A 22438-nucleotide genomic window follows, 5' to 3' on the forward strand; every position below is an offset into this window, starting at 1 on the left:
GCCTAAAGGGTTTTCTGCTTCCTCTGCGACCATTTCCAGATGGATCAGACAGACGGTGGTTCATTCTGTCATCAGGCGTCAGTGACGCAGGTTTGCAAGGTGGCCACGTGGTCATCGATGCACACTTTTACAAGGTTTTTTTTTAAGTGGATGTGTTGGCATCTGTGGATGCTTCCTTTGGTCGCAAGGTTTTGCAGGCTGCTGTTTAAGAGGACCTGAACCTCTTATTGGGGGTTTTTTGGTGCCTCAAGCCAAATCAAGAGTGGGACTTTATGGGCAGGTAGGTACAAGTATTGATGTGTATGTATACAATATATATAATAAATAAATATATACAAAAAATCAGAAATATATGGTTCCGCAAAAAGATGAAGAAGTCGAAAACAATAATTTATTTACAAAAATAATAATTTTCCAAGTATATTGGATAACATAATGGTGAGTATAGTGCTTGGGGTAAGGAGCCCAAGTGTGAGAAGGTAGAAAAAAGGGTTGATTCCAAGGAATCAGTGACAATGGTGCAACAGGTGACAAGTTTTGGGATTTTTGGGCTGTATTTCAGTAGATGTTAAAAGGACTTGGTGTCCTCCCAAAAAGGTCCCAGTTTTCTGACGCGTTTCGGCTCACAGGCCTTTTTCAAAGCTTAAATGTCACTCAGAGTTTGTTCTGTGAAAAATAAGGTTGTATTTAGGTTTATTTTGGGGCCTTATTTTAGCCAAAGGTAAGATACACAAAAAGTAGAAGATTATTTCCACATACATTTATGGTGCTGGCGGCTAGTGCGTCAGGGTCCCTTATCCTTATTATGGTCACAGCGGGATCAGGTTCTGCGCAAAGACCTGGAATAGGTGTGGATGAAGAAACAGAGTAATCCTTGGATGCTGTGTGTCCAATTATATGTCTTTGAAGTATATTTTAGTATTCAAGGTTTTTTATATTATAAGGTTTATTATAAAAGTTTTTACGTACCCCTCGGCAGACACGTTGCACAATACCACAAAAACATAATGCCAAAAGTAATATTTACAGCCCTGGAAAGGATACACATACCGTGTAGAGGGGGGGATTGGAACAAACGATTGCTACAAATGGAGATGAGGTGGATAAGACGTCTCCAAGCCACAAAACCACCTGGACTAAACGAGAACGAGAGTTTTCGTCCGTTCTTGGAGGGTTTTTCGTCAGGAAAGACAGATTAAAAGATTAAAAAATCAAAAATCTTTCCATAAAAACTTTTCCTTTTTTCATCAACAAACAATTCCTAATCATCTTTGGACTAACAGCCATTAACATCTATATATCTCTATGTACTGTGTCCTAAACCTTACAGCCGCTACATTGATTATGGTATTTAAATCCTAAAATAAAATAAATATACCATCCATCCATCCATCCATCCCACTCCATATCTGATACCCATACATTGACCGATTTTATTTGAACTCTCAATATGTCTTATACACCGGTCCCCACTATCCCTGGACTGACATACCAATCAGTGATACCTTACCCTGCTGGGCATGGCCCTGGAGCGACCCTGGAGTGCCCAGATGTCTAGACTGCTCCGTGCTGATCCATCAGGCACCCCCAAGTGGGATCAATATATCCTACTGCTTTAAATCTTTTTCTATTTATTTTATTTACCCTTATGTATTGTTTTACATTTCCTCTTTATCCATATTTGTATCTACATGATCCTTTTTTTCATGTTTGTTTAATGTACTCTGTTTAATCTAAAAAAGACCCATTTTTTGTTATCCACCCATATTGTGATACTCCACATACATAGACTATGGCTGTCGGCGGTACAGATCGGCCCACCACCTTCCTTCGAGTCACACCCAGCACGGGTAGCCCCTACACTCCGATGTAGGGGCGGCCCGGGACCCACCAATCCCAATCTTGGGAAGGAGGGTACCTTCTTCCGTGCTGGCGGCCAGAGAGCGTCCTTCCCAACGAGCCGTGGCAACCTGCGCGCGCATCTGACAAGCGCAGGTTACTACACAAGACGCCACGTCACGCTCGGAGTCTAAGCCGTCCCACATGCAGAACCTACTGCGCATGTGCGGACGCCTTTAAAAGGCCGGGGATCAACAGTCAGCTCTCACTTCTCCTCAACAGGAGGAAGGAGACGGACATTACTTGCGCTGACCGGATGAACAACCCTGCTTTACTAAAGACCATGCAAATGTAAGTTACATAGGGGAACCCCTATTCATTAATAAAATTTCAACCACAAGTCACCATGTATACTGTTGCAAGCACTTTTTCACCTAACTGGGAATTTCAATGATAAGCCATGTAACAGACCACCTTATTATTATACATTGTAGACCAGGCAATTGGCACGGTCAGAGGGAGGAATAACCAAAAAACCCCCCCCCCGCCCCAATGAGGAAGCATGTACTAACCTCCGCAACTGTAAGTGGTCAAAAAACTTTTATAATAAACCTTATAATATAAAAAACCTTGAATACTAAAATATACTTCAAAGACATATAATTGGACACACAGCATCCAAGGATTACTCTGTTTCTTCATCCACACCTATTCCAGGTCTTTGCGCAGAACCTGATCCCGCTGTGACCATAATAAGGATAAGGGACCCTGACGCACTAGCCGCCAGCACCATAAATGTATGTGGAAATAATCTTCTACTTTTTGTGTATCTTACCTTTGGCTAAAATAAGGCCCCAAAATAAACCTAAATACAACCTTATTTTTCACAGAACAAACTCTGAGTGACATTTAAGCTTTGAAAAAGGCCTGTGAGCCGAAACGCGTCAGAAAACTGGGACCTTTTTGGGAGGACACCAAGTCCTTTTAACATCTACTGAAATACAGCCCAAAAATCCCAAAACTTGTCACCTGTTGCACCATTGTCACTGATTCCTTGGAATCAACCCTTTTTTCTACCTTCTCACACTTGGGCTCCTTACCCCAAGCACTATACTCACCATTATGTTATCCAATATACTTGGAAAATTATTATTTTTGTAAATAAATTATTGTTTTCGACTTCTTCATCTTTTTGCGGAACCATATATTTCTGATTTTTTGTATATATTTATTTATTATATATATTGTATACATACACATCAATACTTGTACCTACCTGCCCATAAAGTCCCACTCTTGATTTGGCTTGAGGCACCAAAAAACCCCCAATATACTTTAGGGACGGTGGCAACACCTACTCACCTTGTGCACAAAAGAAATAACTCCCCCCTTGACCTGAACCTCTTTGAGGGTGTATTCTTTTTTTTTTTTTTTCAGGTGGGCCCCAGTTGTTTGGTTGAGCTCCTGTTGCCTGGTTGGCTAATGTTTAGCCTTGGGAATTTTTTTGTTGTTCCCATCCCTCACTGTCTCAGTCAATGAGCGAAAGACAAAATGGGATTTTTGACTTACCGTAAAATCCATTTCTCTGATGTTTATTGACAGACACAGAAACCCACCCCCCTGTGGTGTTATTCTCCTGACACTGCTTGTAACAAAACTGAGTGGCTATAGCAGGGAGAGAGAGTATACCCACTGGGACTGCCCATGGGTGTAGGCAGAATTCTCTTCTGCCTAGTGTCCTACTCCTGTAGTGGGGCAGTATAACTCAATGGTTATGAATAGCAGGAGCTGTGTTGCTCAATGAACATCAGAGAAATGGATTTTATGGTAAGTCAAAAATCCAATTGTTTTATAGCCATTTAAAGAGACTATAGAGTGCAAAATGTATATAAACCAACCTAGCATGAAAGTGACATTCTCACTGTATTATTTGTGTTGTTCCCTCATCTATGAGTGAAACATGTAAAAATATTAGATGTGTTATGAAAACCCGCATTGCTATAATGAAAGTGTCAGTTTGGTGACATTACAGTTAGTTGAGCCCAACAAAATATTTTATTTGCTTGTACTCATTGGAACTAGGCTGAAGCGCTGATGTTGGAAATCACATACCTGATTTTAATTAGAACAAGTGGGTCCATGTAGCCTATGTCCACTTCAGAAAGGTAAGCACTATCTTCGGGGCTGAAGGATCACCCACCTCCAGAGCTGATTGGCCAAAGGCCAACTTACATCCATACCTCAGTGAATTGAAGAGCATGAAATATTGGACAGGGTAATTTGCATGAAGCCTGTTCTAAAGAAGAGGGATTGCTGAATTTTTTGGTGTGCTCCCTCCAGTAAGAAAAACCATATTGCTCAAAATTGTTACAGAATTTGGCTTTAAAATAAAAGAAGAGAAGAACAGAAATAAATGTACTGTATGTTCTTATGTCTTTTTTTTTTTGTACTACCAATGTTTGGGGTACCGTAATTACATTACAAAATGAAAAAAGTGGCTTCTGTGTACTAAGCTAAACCCCTGTACAGGGGCCAAATGATGGGAGGCAACGACGGGTTAAAAAAGCAAAAAAAGTTCAACATTCAGCCCATGTGTATGCTGGAAAACCAACAGCCGAACGGCAATGGCAAAAAGCGCTGATCGGAGTGTTCTGGTCTGGCTGACCCCCTGTCAGTACACAACTCAGTGGGGGAAATCGTTGCACTAACTTTGCATGGTTAGTACAGTGGCTCCGACTGCAGCTGTCAGTTGTTTTTTTTTTTTTTCGTGCAACCCACTTGAAATCTGCCAGAGATCTGTGTGTATGTACGTTTGCCAATAGACCAGTCAACGGACAAACTGAAAGGTGGTGCCAAGCTACCGAATCTAGTATATGGTAGAGCGTGTAGGGCAGTGAGACAGGTAAAGTTTGCCAGGATTACAGCTCATTGGTTAGCTTTGGGAATCTCTGAAATGTGTGCCCATTGCCTGGCTGCTCCCCAGCCCTTAGAGCACACCAGACTGAACGCAAAATTGTTATCTGCCGTGTATATTTCCAGCTAGCTAGTGGAGTCCCCCTCTAGTGGTGGCCAGAGATATTGCAGGCTGTGACAACTGTATAGCAACTAGTTTCACCTGATCAGCATAAGCTCCCTTATTTCTTTACCACAAAGCAAGGTGCTCAACCTGCTTAGCTAGTCGCCATGGGCCCACATCCTTGACATCTGATGGCAGTATTAGGCTAGAGTGTGCATCCTGTTTTATGGCTGTTACCCATCTCCAGACAGGAAACTTGGGGTTCTCACAAGCAATCGGCCAGTGTTTAGGTCACGTAATGTACGCCAATACCTCACTTGTTGGCCGGCCTACCTCATCCTTGTATCCGTGGTATCCTTGTCCGTGACAGCTGCCTTTAATAGCCTCCCGGCAGCCTGCAGCTCTGACTTTGCAACAGGCCAGTGACCCACCAACAGGCTGTGCTTCCATCACTAGAAAAACTTTTTTGCTGGCCAAACCCCCAAACACCCTTCGCTATGCTCAGCACATCTGTTTCCAGCCAACAAGCCCAGCTCTGGCAGCAACTCCTCTCCTCATTGATTGGCCAAGATTCCTCAGGCGCTCTATTTAAACATCAGAAGCCCAGGGCTCTGGCATGTCAACGATCTATACTACACTGGCATTGCACTCTGTTCATGACATTATCTGTTCTGACCTTGCTAATCTGTCTCTGGATTACCCTATTGTCTGCTGAGAGTTTATATAACTTGGAGGTAGCATCATTCTCATTAAAGGTACAGAAACCACCAGAACCCAAGACTCTCAAGTAAGCTTCACACCCCCATTATGAATCTGTAAACATTCCTGTGAAGCAAATATGGCAGGCATTCTAGCAAAGGGAATGTCCACATAAATATTTTTTTTCCCTTTGGGATGAATAAAATCTACACCAAGCTACATCAATGAATAAAAGCTGACCATTGAAAGCACCCCATCAGTGTTACACTTTTTCTGGATAGTTTGGTCTATTAAAGGAAGATGGAAAAATATTAGACTTACTGGTTGGATCACCAAATGAAAATAAAGAGGAAAAAAAAATGAAACTAAAATCAACACATCCTAAGCCAATTATAAATGGACTAAGGTTAAAGTGGTTATACTGGGTTAATGGTTGGCGCTACAACCATGGTCCTGGTATAATCCTTTTTTCAGCCAGTAACTCTGTTTTATGTAAAAATGACCTACATGTAATCAGCATCCTCGCTGAATGACTGCAAAGATCAAATCATTTACAGGCTAAATCACTTAGATTACTCACAATTTTTCTTTTAATTACGGTAACATTTTCAGTTGATTGCAAAGTGCGAAACATTTTTCAATATTTTATTAGATGAAAATAGTTGCGCAACTAATTTTCATCTAGTCTATGTCAGTTGCTGTATTCTGACTAATATAGAGTGCTGCTTCCTTGTATTTATATTTTTTATTTGTAACACTAAGAGCATAATTATTTTGAAGTTTTTCGATATTTTAATAGATATAGAATTGCTTGTTTGTATTTGCTCATATCTAAACTGATCACAAATCGCTAAGTTTATGGCCACCTAAGGATCTGCTGAGCTAGAATTAGGAACATGCAGGACATTTTTGTACTGATCAGTTTAATGCCCTATCCATGTGGACCTTCACTTTGCTGGAATGCCTGCCAAAATTTGCTTTTATTTGGGTAAACTGTACATTTAGAGTTCTGATTGGGGTGATTTTCTATGTATTAATTTATTCATTTTTCTATTGTTTGAACTTGATGGACTTATGTCCAATTTCTACCTATGTAACTATTATTTCCCTTTTAAGTTGTACACATTTCTAGGATTATGTTTTTTGGTTTTTTTTTCTTCTTTCATTAAAACCCCATGGCAAAGAACAGTGATCACGTCTTTCTTATCTATGTTGGTGGTTATGAAAATGTCCTAAATTTTAAGTTCTGTTCCTCCATGATGAGTGCTTTAAAATCTAGACATGTGAGTAGTTATAAAAACTTGCATATAATGGTTATAAAATAAAAATCACCTGCCTTGATTAGACTGTAAAGTTGTCATCACATTGGGAGTCTGCCTGATGTATAATGGCTTTGGCTCTGCTATACTATTTATTCCCATCCAACTTTTGTCACGGAAAGATGTTTTTTTTCTAGAAAAAAGCCTGTGTGCCAGATACAATAAAAATGATGTAATGTAATAAAATGTAAAGTCTTCTTACCTGAAGCTCAACCATGCAATTTTGGTTGGATGACCATTATAATCGAATTTCCCTGATTTTATGAGATCATCAGTTGCACCATAAAATAATGTAGTAAATGGAAAAAATTTATTAGAATTGCAGGTTCATACGGACGGATATGGTAGCATGTTTCACCATGCTGTGACTTGACTGTGTGGCAGATATAATGACTATAAACAACATTTTTCTAGGAAATTTTGCAAACAATATTTTTAACATCTTTACTGATGTACGCTGATGAGGCTGCACCGATAGGCACTGATAAGGAGATACTGATGGGCTGCAAAAAAATGTAATAAAAAATAAAAAAGGTTTTCCTATTTTCTATTGTGATATTTTGCAAATAAATCATTTTTATTTATAAATTTAGGCCAAAATGTATTCTACATTTCTTTGCTAAAAATAACCCAAATCACTCAGGTTCTTTCACGATACCTCATCAAGGCCCTCAACGCTTTAGGATCTGGCTCCTCCTTCCCAATCTACTTGCTCAGAGCTTACATATATAATTTCAAAGGAGGGAAAGGATCCCAAGCTATGCCAGAACAACAGGCCAATCTCCTTTTTGAATATAGACCTTAATGTGTTCTTAAACCCACAACCGTAAAATCTGTCGATGCAGAATAGCATGCTTGTTATACTCACTGTGTAACTTGTGATTAATTCTATGCATTGTGTAAAAAAGCTGTGTGATCCTGTATGCACAGATCCTCCCCCTCCTGCACTTTCACTGTGGACAAGTCCAGATAAGACACAGTAAGTGTAGTTCAGCTGCACGTGCTCAGTTTGGTCTCTATGGCTGAAAATAACATTTCCTGGTTTTATCTGAGCTATTCAGGTCACATGACATTGACATCACACATTTTGGGCATGTATACGGATCCTAAATGACAACCCTAAGTCCCTCACTCCTCTCCATGCCCAGTAACTAAAAAAAGAACACAGTGGGTGGGATGTCACATCTTGATTGATGGATGATCCGCCTCCCATAAAAGCATGAGGACACAGGCTGTAGTGGATTTCAAGAGGCAGTGATTCCATAAGGGAGATAACACCCCTGTACTACACATGCTACTGCAGTGTTCATTTTTGACTTCTCAGCAGCATCAGTTACAGCTTGCAGATGTGCATATTGAGGTCCTAGATATTTCTAAACTTTTAAAAATACATTAATTTCCCAATTTCTAAATTCATAAATAATACATATCATGCCAAAAATGTGTTATTTATTTTTTTCATATTTGTGATCCTTCATTCTCTCTTTCTGTGCCTTTCCTCCTTTTCTCTCTCTCTCTACCCTGTCATCCTCATCCCACCTGGCAACTAACACCCCACCCCCTCTCGACCTCATCTTCATCACACCTGGCAACCCACTTATACCTTGCTAACATCCCACCCCTTGTCATCCTCATCTTCATCACACCTGGCAACCCACTGATACCTCACTAACACCCCACTCCCTTCCATCCTCCTCATCTTCATCACACCTGATACCCCAATGCAACCTTGCTAACACCCCACCCCTGTCATCCTCATCTTCATCACACCTGGCAACCCACTGATGCCTTACTAACATCCCACACCCTGTCATCCTCTTCTTCATCACACCTGGAAACTCACTGATATCTTGCTAACATCCCGCCCCTTGTCATCCTCAACCTCATCTTCATCACACCTGGCAACCCACTGATACCTTACTAACACCCCACCCCCTTGTCATCCCCATCTTCATCACACCTGGCAACCCACTGATACCTCACTAACACCCCTGCCATCCTCCTCATCTTCTTTACACCTGGCAACCCACTACAACCTTGCGAACACCCCGACCCCTGTCATCCTCCTCCTCATCTTTATCACACCTGGCAACCCACTAAAACCTTGCTAATACCCCACTCCCTGTCATCCTCCTCACACCTGGCAACCCACTGATACCTTACTAATACCCCACCCCCGTCATCCTCATCTTCATCACACCTGGCACCCCACTGCAACCTTTATAATACATTACCCCCTGTCATCCTCATTCCCCCTATAACCCACTGCCAGCTTCCAAACACCTGCATTGAGAAAGCAGCTTATTCCATTGCTGAAAGGACAATGGTCTCTTCCTTACAAATGTGTGGTGGCAGGTAACGTGGTCTGTGGACAGGGGCATATTGAAATATAGAACACTATGTTAACAATAAAAATGCCACACCAGGTGAATGATCATGTGTTACTAAACCCACAACAGTAAAATCAGTTTGTATATGCAGTAAAGCATGCTTGTTATAGTCCTTAGTGTGGATTCTAAGGGGTTAATACTCTGCATTGTGTAAAAAGGCTGTTTGATCCTGTCTGTAGAGTCAGGCTGCTTAGTTTGGTGTGTATTGCTAAAGAGTTTTTATTTCTTGGGAGGGTACATGTGATCAGCACTGGCCCAATCAGCACTGTCCAGACATGTTCAGACAGAGAATAAAGGGTCTTGAAGACTGATATGACAATCGTGGGATAAATGAAAAGTCCTCCCACAAGCTATCAGCGCTCACTTATACAAGTCACAAGATTGCTCTAACAGCTATATACAGCTGATGAAAAAAGATATTTATCAGTTTATATTTACTAAAATTAGTGCATTTCCATGTTATGTGTACTGTAGGAGACCAGATATAGTGAATGCAGGATCTGGGTTTAGTAACACTTTAAATTCTTAACAAACATCTTGGCCATGAGACTGTTACCTCATATCCCGGACATCATTTACCTGGACCAAGGAGGCCAGGGATAACACCACCAAAGCATTGGCTAACATCTATGCTTTCCGCACTAATTCTACTCCTTTAATCTTGTTATCTTCAAATGCTAAAAAGGCTTTTTGATCGAGTGAACTTCAAGGGGATGCTGGGTCACCTGGGCCTTTGTGACATAATGATGTCCTGAATTAAGGCAATATATTCCCACTCCTCGGAGCAAATAAAGGGCAATGGACACCTATCTTCTCCATTCCAGATAACCAACAAGACACTTCAGGAGTGCCCACTGTCCCCGCTGATCTTCATATTTATAACTTCTTTTAAGGAAGTTCAAGGCAAATAACCCCACATTAGGTAATTCTCCCTCTCTGAAAGTAGTGGCCTATGCCGACAATTTTCTTTTCTTTATAACTAAGCCACTGGCAGAAATGGAAAAATGTAGTGCCCTGTTAAACTTTCGGCTTTGAATGTTTCTCTTTTGGATGCTACAGTGGGTCTCCTTTAAGTGGTTGTAAAGGCTAAAGGTTTTTTTGACCTTCATGCATTATATCTGTTTGCAGAAACACCCCCACCCCTCTAAAACTTACCTAAGCCCCATCTTAATCCAGCGATGTGTATGAGAGCCTTGGGTCTCTCCCTCCTCATTGGCTGAGACAGCAGCAGTGGCCATTAACTCCCGCTACTGTGAATGATAGCGAGCCAATGAGGAGAGAGCCGGGATGAGCCACGCTCTGGTTGTGAATAGACACACTGAGAAGCGGCTTGGCCCCATTAGCAAACTGCTTGCTATGGGGGCACTAGGCAGGAGGGAGGTGCCTGCAGCGCCGGCGGGGGATCCGAGAAGAGGAGGATCAGGGTTGCTTTGTGCAAAAGCATTGCACAGAGCAGGTAAATGTAACATGTTTTTTATTTATTAAAAAAAAAAAAAAAAAAAACCTTTTAATATCACTTTAAAACCAACTTCCCATTTAAATGGGCAGATACGTCGATCAGATTCCTGGACGCTAATCTCCCTAAAGATGTTCGTCCACACTTTCACAGCCAATTTCCCTCCCCTCTTTCAACAGATCAAACAAGATTTACACACCTGGCTTTTGGTTGCCTTCTCCTCTGCAATGCTGCAATTTATTAAATCCCACCCCCACCATGGACCATTTGCCAGAAAGTAGTCAATGATGAGGCTTTTTCCCTAACCCCTTTTTTTCTAATTTTGTGAATTCACAGCCCTTCACTTTTCCCACATACTGTTATGTTACAGCCTTATTCGAAATGGATTAAATGTATTATTTTCTTCAAAATTCTACAAACAATATCCCATAATGACAATGTGAAGGGAGTTTGTTTTAAATCTCTGCAAATTTATTAAAAAGAAAAAAAAAATCACATGTACATAAGTATTCACAGCCTTTGCTCAATACTTTGTTGAAGCACCTTTGGCACCAATTACAGCCTCAAGTCTTTTTGAGTATGATGCTACAAGCTTGGAAAACCTATTTTTGGGCAGTTTCTCCCAATTTTCTTTTTTTGTTTTGCAGGACCTCTCAAGCTCCATCAGGTTGGATGGGAAGCATTGGTGCACAGCCATTTTCAGATCTCTCCAGAGATGTTCAATTAGGTTCAAGTCTGGGCTCTGGCTGGGCCACTCAAGGACATTCACAGAGCTGTCCTTTAGCCACTCTTTTGTTATCTTTTCTGTGTGCTTAAGGTAGTTTTCTTGTTGAAAGGTGAACCTTCACCCCAGTCTGAGGTCCAGAGTGCTCTGGAGCAGGTTTTCGTCAAGAATGTCTCTATACATTGTAAAAAAGGTGTAAAATGAGAGGCCCACATACACTAGCAGCACTCAAAAGGATAAAATACACATAAAAAGCCCTAAAAACAAATGTGTATGTTGATATAAGAACCATACAATAGCTGATTATGAATGCATAATGTCCATAGAAGTGATAACTTCACTAAAATGCTGCATAAACACATTGTCACACGTGTCACGTCGGAAGTCGGTGTCCGGTTCTCGGGTTCCCGCTGGCTGTCACTGGTAGCGGTGAGTCACCGATACACACCAGACGTCCAAGATTGTTTTTGCTCTACATGCTATTAACTAGTTGAGCTTTTGTGAGTGCAATTGTATGGGGAATGGGGAGACATTAATAAAGTGTGTACATTTTACGGAATTACACTATTAGTCCTCCCCTTTTTTTCTTCACATGGTCTTATGGTTATTGCTGCCTATATGCACTACTGAGGTGCATGTGCAATTATTAAAGCATTGGAGATTCCGGTGGATGTTTTTTAGAGTCGCATACTTCACCTTCATCACGGAACAGAATCCTTATTAAGGCTTTTACATATCCATGTTCTGGTGAGTGTTCACTATCAAGGGGGACACGTTTGGAGGTGTGGTGATGGTGGTTCAGAAGTGTCAGAGATAACACCGCGGTCTATTTGCAGTTCAGTCCGGGATCTAGTGCACTTTATGAACATTTATGTTTATGCAGCATTTTAGTGAAGTTATCACTTCTATGGACATTATGCATTCATAATCCGCTATTGTATGGTTCTTATATCAACGTACACATTTGTTTTTAGGGCTTTTTATGTGTATTTTATCCTTTTGAGCGCTGCTAGTGTATGTGGGCCTCTCATTTTAGAATCTCATTTTACACCTTTTTTACATTGTCTTTGAATATAGCGGCTGCTATTACATTTATATATTTTCTTAGCGTTGGGTGAGTGGGTAATTTATTACTTACTCTTTGTTATACTTCTCTATACATCAATGCATTCATCTTTCCCTAGATCTTAAATATAGAAAGGGGGGAAAGAAGCAGGAGGTTGGTGACCCAATGTCCTTCTCCTCAAGGGGTGGGATTGAAACTGAACTTTTTAGGTACTTAAGATACATACATGTACATAAAAATTATAAAAAAATATATACATTTTATTAAACACATAATTGATTTAAAATACAAAAAGGATACATATCCATAAAGTGCTAACAGCAGAGAAACAAATAAATATAACTTATCCTGGCTAAAAATCTGTAACAAACCCTAGATAATGTATACATTCAAAAAGGCATAACCGTATAAGGCTTTCCAAAGTGGAGTGTTAACAGTCCTCTACATGTTTCGCAGGTCATAGCCTGCTTCTTCAGGTGGATGGTTGTTATAACCACTCTAAAAATATATAATACCGTAGTGTAAGAACAAGGGCATAAATACAATAGTATACATGAAGGATACATATCAGATCTTAAACAGGGGTATAAAGAAATATATTTGAATTGTGCATACATATGTGTAAAACAAAGTTGTTTGAATGTATACATTTTCTAGTGTTTGTTACAGATTTGTAGCCATGATTGGTTATATGTATCTGTTTCTCTGCTATTAGCACTTTATGGATACGTATCCTTTTTGTATTTTAATTCAATTATGTGTTTAATAAAATTTATATATTCTTTATACTTTCTGTGTACACTCATGTATCTTAAGTACCTAAAAAGTCCTGTTTCACTCCCGCCCCTTGGGGAGAAGGATGTTGGGTCACCAACCTCCTTCTTTTCCCCCATTTCTATATTTAACTAGCTATGAGATGTTGGTACTAGTAAGTGGTTTACTTTAGGGGCTCCCCTTTTTTGCTTTCCCTAGATCTTGACTAGTCTCCGAGTTCCTGCTGCTGAAAAACATCCCCACAGCATGATGCTGCCATCACAATGCTTCACTGTAGGGATGGTATTGGCCAGGTGATGAGCGATGCTTGATTTCCTCCAGACATGACGCTTGCCATTCAGGCCAAAGAGTTACATTTTTGTTTTATCAAACCAAAGAATTGTGTTTCTTGTGGTCTGAGAGTCCTTCAGGTGTCTTTTTGCAAACTCCAGACGGGCTGTCATGTGCCTTTTTACTAAGGAGTGGCTTCCGTCTGGCAACTCTACCATGCAGGCCTGATTGGTGGAGTGTTGCAGAGATGGTTGTTCTTCTGGAAGGTTCTCCTCTCTCCACGGTGAAACGCTAGAGCTCTCTCAGAATGACCATGGAGATCTTGGTCACCTCCCTGACTAAGGCCCTTCTCCCCTGATTGCTCAGTTTGGCTGGATGGCCTGCTCTAGTAAGGGTCCTGGTGGTTCCAAACGTCTTCCATTTATGATTAATGGAGAACAATGTGCTTATTGGGACTGCTGCTGAATTTTTTCTGTTCCCTTCCCCAGATCTGTGCCTCGATACAATCCTGTCTCGGAGGTCTACAGACAATTCCTTGGACTTCATGGCTTGGTTTGTGCTCTGACATGCACTGGTAACTGTGGGACCTTATATAGACAGGTGTGTGCCTTCCCAAATCATGTCAAATCAACTGAATGTACTACAGGTGGACTACAATCAAGTTGTAAAAACATCTCAAGGATGATCAGTGCAAACAGGATGCACCTGAGCTAAATTTTGAGTGTCATGGCAAAGGCTGTAAATACCTATGTTCAATGTAATTTTTTTTTTTTTTTCTATTCGTGTTTTTTTTTTTTTTTTCTAATAAATTTGCAAAGATTTCAAGCCAACTTCTTTCACATTGTCATTATGGGGTATTGTTTGTAGAATTTTGAGGAAAATAAGGAATTTAATTCCATTTTCGAATAAGGCTGTAACATAAAATGTGCAGAAAGTGAAGCGCTGTGAATACTTTCCGGATGCACTGTACCACTTTATGATGGGTAACCGATGGTCTAATATGGACCAAATGGTATCACACCCATTATTATCTACCATCAATTTCTGGACCAAAGCTCAACTGATGCATTCCCTCTCCTCACTTTCTCCAGAATCGATGTTCTCACGTGCCCTTACTCCATTTGAGTGGCTATGTGACTCCCGAGACCCCATAAGATGCAAAATCTCTCAGCAGTCTTTCTGAGTTATGGTGTGCGCTTTTGCCAGAGTTTAGGCCACTGTATTTTTCTAAGTGTAAACCAGACCTTCAGATTTCACTTTCCCTGCAACAAACAGATAGGATACTTTGTCTTACTTATAAAGCTTTGATATGCTCCAAGTACCACATGTGTGAGACTTTTTCACAGCCTAACCACATAGAGAGGCCAAAAATCCAAGGAGCACCTTCAGGGGGCATAAACTACCTATCTATATCCTTGACTGCCTATCACCTTTTTAATGGCCCTGGAGCACCAACACCAAGAAAATTACAAAATTTTGGAAAGCAAACATCCCACAGTATTTTCTAAAAGGCATATTGATTATTTTGAAAATGTAATTTTTTTTGGAAAATGTAAGAAAAAAATAATATATATATTTTTTTTTTTCACAAAGTTGGCAGATATTTAACTCAATTCATAGGCATTCTTAGAATTTCACCCCAAAACACATTCTACTACTTTTCTTGAGTATGGCGATACCACATGTGTAACACATTTTCAATGTTTGGACTGATTATGTACCAGGACTATTGTATCTTGTATCCACCCCGGCCTTCTAGAGCTGAGAAATGCTGTGTAAAAGATGTGCTTTAGGAGGCTGTAGAGGAGAGGGTCTTCAGATAAACAGGTATAACTTATGTAGAAGGATTTGTTTAATCTCTGTATATCACCTGGGCCAACTCCGTATTGAACCCTACAGACTAAGACTGGGATGCCAAAAAAGTTAATGTGCCTGTAAAGGCAGGCGTCCCAATACTTTTGGTAATAAAGTGTAGTTCTTTGCCTAGCTGAATATTTCTGTCATTCTCTTGTGATTTCTTACACAGCTCCTGAACAAGCTGATGGTTCTAGATGAAGAAAAATTACCAGAATCTGATGTGCAGGTGAGACAGCTTTCAAAAGTTTTCTACAAATTGTTATTTTTCCTGATTTTCAGTTTCCTGTTTTGTTATGAATGCTCTAGAATTTATGAATGACCCCTCCTTCTGTTTGGCATTCAGAAGTGGCTATCATTTCTGTTTTATGTAAAGGAAATGATAGGAATTAAACCTTTTTAAAAATGAATTCCAGGTATAGATTATATAACATAGTCAGATTGGTACAGCTTGGACCAATGTACGTATGCATCTGCTGTACCTGTGGGTCTGCTGTGGAAGCAGGGAATCACTATAGTGGTCTCCATTACTAAAATGGTCTCTGCTGTCTTTAAGCCCCATGCTGAGAGGCTGCCCTGCTGCATAGTAACCCCAAGGGCCGCTTGCTTGGCAAGGATGCCATTCACAGAACGACTTGCTAATTCTAATTGTTCTGTGAATGGCGCCCATGCAAAGCAAGTGACCGCCTCTGTTCAGTATATAGCAGGGCAGTGGCTCAGCACAGGACCTGGAAAACAGCAGTACTGTAGTAGCAGCAATTACTACATTGATTCTCTGCTTACAAAGGGATCCCACGTGTATAGCATATTCATTCTTTGCATTGTTCCAAGCTGGACCAATATACAGTAACTATGCAATACACTCCATTGATGGAATTTAGCTTTAATGTTTTTTTTTTTGTTTTTTTTTTTTGCATTTATGCAGAATGAGTGCTGTACAGACGTATAAAAATATTTTTAGTTAACCATAACTGTTTTAATAATTAAGTGGATCCCTATTCTCAGTGTTATTTTTTTATGCAATGTGCAAGCATTGTATATACAGTATGTGTAAGTAAAGCACTTTCATGTATTTATTATAGATATTCTTTTACTCCCTCCAACAATGCCTTAATTGTAGTTTCTTAACAGAAGGCGGACACCATCCACGTTTAGGCATCATTAAAATAATCTGAATTGGCATATACTTCTGGAGTAAGAGGCTGGCTGAGAGATAATGCAATCATATAAATCTTGGTTACCTGTACAGTAGTCTTTGTTCTTGGTGGTTTGCATGCACTCTATTCCACACAGAAAAGTGGGAGTTTGTGTATACTTCTGCAGGTATAGTACAGACAGACAATAGAATTATATAAAATATTAACACTTTAAGTATAAAAAAACCTTTATTAAAACAAGTTTAAAACCATGTGCCCAAGTTAACCATCCAAAGTTATTTGTACAGTATTAAAGCCACGCTTATCCTGACATAAATAACATAAAATAACATTCAATGGGTGTAATCGTGCATCGATAAATTAATTCTGTGCTTCATAGAAATTAATAAATAGTAATAATAAATGCAAGGTGCTAATAGTGCCACAGTGGTGCCATAATTAAAAGCTTAAACATAAGTATAAATGATCCATAAGATATATTCTGCTGAGAACTAAATATATTGAAAAGTGCTATGTGCAAATAAAGGTGCAGGAAAGAATCAATTGGTATGTAAATGGGAAAACCGTCCCAGTGTGGGGAACTGTGACTTCACAAATAAATATAAAGTGACAATAGTGACGCCGTGTATAGTGGCTGCATAATAATATTATACGATAATGTATAGAAATAAATAATAAAGTCATCAAAAACTGGCTAGTAAGAGTTCATTCAAAATTGCAGCATCAATCATCATAAAGTGACAGTGGCGTGGATTCAGGTGATGGGGTCAGATGGGTGACTGCAAACACCAAACAGTGAGTGGTGACACAGCCAATATGCAGGACTTCTGGGTGTGCTACACCCTTTACAGCATTGAGAAGTGTGCTTTCCAACAATCCTGTGTTCATCCAAGGGAAGGGGGAGCTGATAGACAGGAGGGCTCACATAGGTATCCTTAAGCTTGTAGGAATGCGGCTGATAGCCGGGGTCCTTGCGCCTTCCAGGGGGGAGGAGGGGTATTTCGGTATCCTGTATACTCCCAGGTGGGGGCAGACATAGAGCTTCCTCTGGTGCAGTATTTCAATATTTTATTGACATAAAATAAACATAGCAACTTACATTAAAACTTCCATTGGCAGGTATAAGGGGATGTCAATAGCGAGCGGTCCGTGATGCCGCACTTCCGCATTCAGCCTATGCGTCTCTACGTGTATCGTCACAGCCACGTGACTTTTTCAGGAGGCTGTGACGATACGCATAGAGACGCATAGGCTGAATGCGGAAGTGCGGCATCACGGACCGCTCGCTATTGACATCCCCTAATACCTGCCGATGGAAGTTTTAATGTAAGTTGCTACGTTTATTTTATGTCAATAAAATATTGAAATACTGAACCAGAGGAAGCTCTTTCTTTGTCTGCCCCCACCTGGGAGTATACAGGATACCGAAATACCCCTCCTCCCCCCTGGAAGGCGTAAGGACCCCGGCTATCAGCCGCATTCCTACAAACTTAAGGATACCTATGTGAGCCCTCCTGTCTATCAGCTCCCCTTGGATGAACACAGGATTGTTGGAAAGCACACTTCTCAATGCTGTAACCTTACAGAAGTAAGGTAAGGGTGTAGCACACCCAGAAGTCCTGCATATTGGCACCACTCACTGTTTGGTGTTTGCAATCACCCATCTGACCCATCACCTGAATCCACGCCACCGTCACTTTATGATGATTGATGCTGCAATTTTGAATGAACTCTTACTAGCCAGTTTTTGATGACTTTATTATTTATTTCTATACATTATCGTATAATATTATTATGCAGCCACTATACACTGTGTCACTATTGTCACTTTATATTTATTTGTGAAGTCGCAGTCCCCACACTGGGACGGTTTTCCCGTTTACATACCAATTGATTCTTTCCTGCACCTTTATTTGCACATAGCACTTTTCAATATAGTTAGTTCACAGCAGAATATATCTTATGGATCATTTATACTTATGTTTATGCTTTTAATTATGGCACCTCTGTGGCACTATTAGCACCTTGCATTTATTATTACTATTTATTAAATTCTATGAAGCACAGAATTAATTTATCGACGCACGATTACACCCATTGAATGTTATTTATGTCAGGATAAGTGCGGCTTTAATACTGTACAAATTGTGATTTATTCAGTTATTTATGAAAGACTGAGATAAGAGCTGCAGCTGATCCCACTTTTTACATTTGTTCTGATCCTCCCTCTACCTACCAGTGATAGCGCAGGGGCTATTCCCATTTACCATCCAAAGTTATTGTTCATATGGCCTTGAGAATAGTTCTGAAAGGACGACGTGTTTCGCAGGAAACCCTGCTTCATCAAGACCTTGGATCTCAATACAAAAGTGCTTTGAATACACTCAAAGAAATAATGGTGGTATAAGGCTGCTGGGCCCATGGGGAAAAACCAACTTCAAAACTGCTCCACATCCAAGAAGAAGAAAAAATATATGTGTGTGTGTGTGTGTAACACAACATAGATGATCCTAACTTCATGTATCTTAAATGGACTTGCAACCAAAGGACAAATCTGGAATATGCGCAGTATGGTCTTGAACACAAGCTGGGTCGCCAGTGGGGCATATTGACTTTTAGAACAGCATTTTAGCCCACGGACTGCATATTTCATTTTCGTCCTTTTGGTTGCAAGTCCATATAAAATATATGAAGTTAGGATCGTCTATTATATATACGCAGTGGGGATGGAAAGTTTGGGCACCCCAGGTAAAAATTTGTATTAATGTGCATAGAGAAGTCGAGGAAAGATGGAAAAATCTCCAAAATATATCAAATTACAGATTAGACATACTTATAATATGTCACCAAAAGTTAGATTTTATTTCCATCATTTACACTTTCAAAATAGCAGAAAACAAAAAAATTGCGTCTGCAAAAGTTTGGACACCCTGCAGAGTTAATATCTTGTACTGCCCCCTTTGGCAAGTATCACAGCTTGTAAATGCTTTTTGTAGCCAGCCAAGAGTCTTTCAATTCTTGTTTGAGGTATCTTTGCCCATTCTTCCTTACAAAGGTCTTCCAGTTCTTTGAGATTTCTGGGCTGTCTGTCACGCACTGCTCTTTTAAGGTCTATCCATAGATTTTCAATTATGTTGAGGTCAGGAGATTGTGAAGGCCATGGCAAAACCTTCAGTTTACGCCTCTTGATGTAATCCCCCATGGATTTCGAGGTGTGTTTAGGATCATTATCCATTTGTAGAAGCCATCCTCTCTTTAACTTCAGCTTTTTCACAGATGGCATCAAGTTACAATCCAAAATTTGCTGAAATTTTATTGAATGAATTTTTCCTTCTACTCGTGAGATGTTCCCTGTGCCACTGGCTGCAATACAACCCCAAAGCATGGTTGATCCACCCCCATGCTTAACAGTTGGACAGAGATTCTTTTCATTAAATTCTGTGCCCCTTCTTCTCCAAACATACCTTTGCTCATTCCGGCCAAGTTAAATTTTAACCTCATCGGTCCACAGAACTTGTTTCCAAAATGCATCAGGCTTGTCTTTATGTTCATTTGCAAAGTTCAAACGCTGATTTTTGTGGTGAGGACGTAGAAGAGGTTTTCTTCTGATGACTCTTCCATGAAGACCATATTTGTACAAGTATCTCTTTATAGTGGAATAGTGTACCACAACTCCAGTGTCTGCCAGATCTTTCTGGAGGGATCGTACAGTCAAACGTGGGTTTTGAATAGTTTTTCTCACAATCCTGCGAGCAGTTCTTTCTGATATTTTTCTTGGTCTTCCAGATCTTGCTTTAACTTCCACTGTTCCTGATGACTGCCATTTCTTAATTACATTCCGAACAGAGGATATTGACATCTGAAAACGCTTTGCTATCTTCTTATAGCCTTCTCCAGCTTTGTAAGCGTCAACTATTTTCAGTTACAGTTTTCTAGACAACTCCTTAGAAGATCCCATGGTGCTGATTGCTGGGGCAAGGTCAGATGAGTCTGGGCATTTAAAACCTTTGAGATTGACATCACCTGGTCTTCCCAGACGATGATTGAGAACAATCCATGACACTGGCAGGTCTCAGCCTTGCAAAGGGGGCAGTGCATGCTATAAATTCTGCAGGGTGCCCAAACTTTTGCAGATGCCATTTTTTTGTTTTCTGTCATTTTGAAAGTGTCAATGATCTTTTGTTGACATATTATAAGAATGTCTAATCTGTAATTTGATGCCTTTTGGAGATTTCTCCATCTTTCCTTGGCTTCTTTATGCACATTAATACAAATTTTTGCCTGGGGTGCCCAAACTTTGGATCCCCACTGTGTGTGTGTGTGTGTGTATATATATATATATATATATATATATATATATATATATATATATACATACATACAGTGCTCAGCATAAATGAGTACACCCCTTTTGAAAAGTAAGATTTTAATCAATAATTTAATGAACACAAGAACAATCTCCAAAATTTCTATAGAACATTTGATTAGCTCATTACATGATGGTAAGGTAAATAATATAATTTAGATTACAAAATCTTCAGTTTTTCTCAAATTAGTTGATGCAAAAGTAAATACACCCCACAACAAAAACGACTCCATCTAGTATTTTGTATAACCTCCATGATTTGTAAGGGCAGCACCAAATATTCTAGGCATGGAATGAACAAGTTGGAGACATATTGGAACATCTATCTTTTACTATTCTTCAAGAACAACCTCTTTTAGAGCCTGGATGCTGGATGGAGAATGATGCTCACCTTGTCTCTTCAGAATTTCCCATAGGTGTTTGATTGGGTTCAGATCAGGAGACATACAGTTATTGGCCACTGAATCACTTTCACCCTGTTCTTCTTCAGAAATGCAACAGAGGCCTTGTGTTTTAGATCATTGTTATGTTGAAAAAAGTGCACGACGACCAAGGGCACGGAGTGATGGTAGCACCTTCTCTTTCAATAAAGAGCAGTACATCTGTGAATTCATGATACCATCAATGAAATGCAGCTCCCCGACACCAGCAGCACTCATGCAGCCCCACAGAAAGACACTGTCACCACCATGTTTCACTGTAGGCACCATGCATTTTTCTTTATATTCCTCACCTTTGTGACGCCATACAGTTTTGAAGCCATCAGTTCCAAAAACATTTATCTTGGTCTCATCACTCCCAGTAGTCTTCTTTTTCAGCATGGGCCCTATTGAATTCTAGGCTTTTTTTGTGCATGTGCTTTAGGAGAGGCTTCTTTCGTGGACGACACCTACACATACCATTCCACTGCAGTGTACAACATATTGCGTCACCAGAAACAATCATCCCAGTTTGGCCTTCTACTTCTTTAGCTAACTGCAGTGAACTTGCATGGCGATTTTTTTTTTCAAACCTTCTCATCAGAAGACGCTCCTGTCGAGGTGGTAACTTCTGTGGACTGCCTGGACGTCTCTGTGAGATGGTTGTAGTTCCATCTTTTTTAAATTTTTATGTCGCTTTTGCTACAGTATTTTGACTGATAAGTAAAGCTTTGCTGATCTTCTTGTAGCCTTCACCTTTCTCGTGTAAAGAACTTATTTTCTTTTTCAGGCCTTGTGACATTTTTCTTCCATGTGGTGCTATTGCTGACAGCATGAAATGGAAAGGGGTTTTCTTTAAGTAACGCCCTTTTATAGACATCTGTTTAAAGATTAGACTCACCTGTAGTTGAATTCTTGTTAATTAGGATTTTGTTGTCTAAAATTTAGCTTTGCTCCTAAGGCTGGCCATACATGTACAATTTTTCTTTAGATTTACCTTAAACTGTGTAGCACAAGGGCCTGCGTTATTGCATACAATTTAAAGTAGTTTAGTTTTGACCTCCATGTTATATGTTTTTTGGTAAATCC

At 40.0% G+C, this 22438-nt stretch overlaps 1 protein-coding gene across 1 annotated transcript in view; it reads left to right on the forward strand.

Annotated features, from left to right (window-relative positions):
- The window catches only part of CENPK (centromere protein K), a 153125-nt gene that overhangs the window by 19080 nt on the left and 111607 nt on the right, over window positions 1-22438 (forward strand). The window contains exon 4 of the mRNA XM_082269108.1: window positions 15580-15636. Within this exon, the coding sequence (XP_082125234.1) occupies window positions 15580-15636 (57 nt within the window). The remainder of the gene's footprint in view (window positions 1-15579; window positions 15637-22438) is intronic.

Source organism: Pelophylax lessonae, assembly GCF_965119305.1.
Source record: "Pelophylax lessonae genome assembly, chromosome: 1".
NCBI classification, from domain to species: Eukaryota; Metazoa; Chordata; class Amphibia; order Anura; family Ranidae; genus Pelophylax; species Pelophylax lessonae.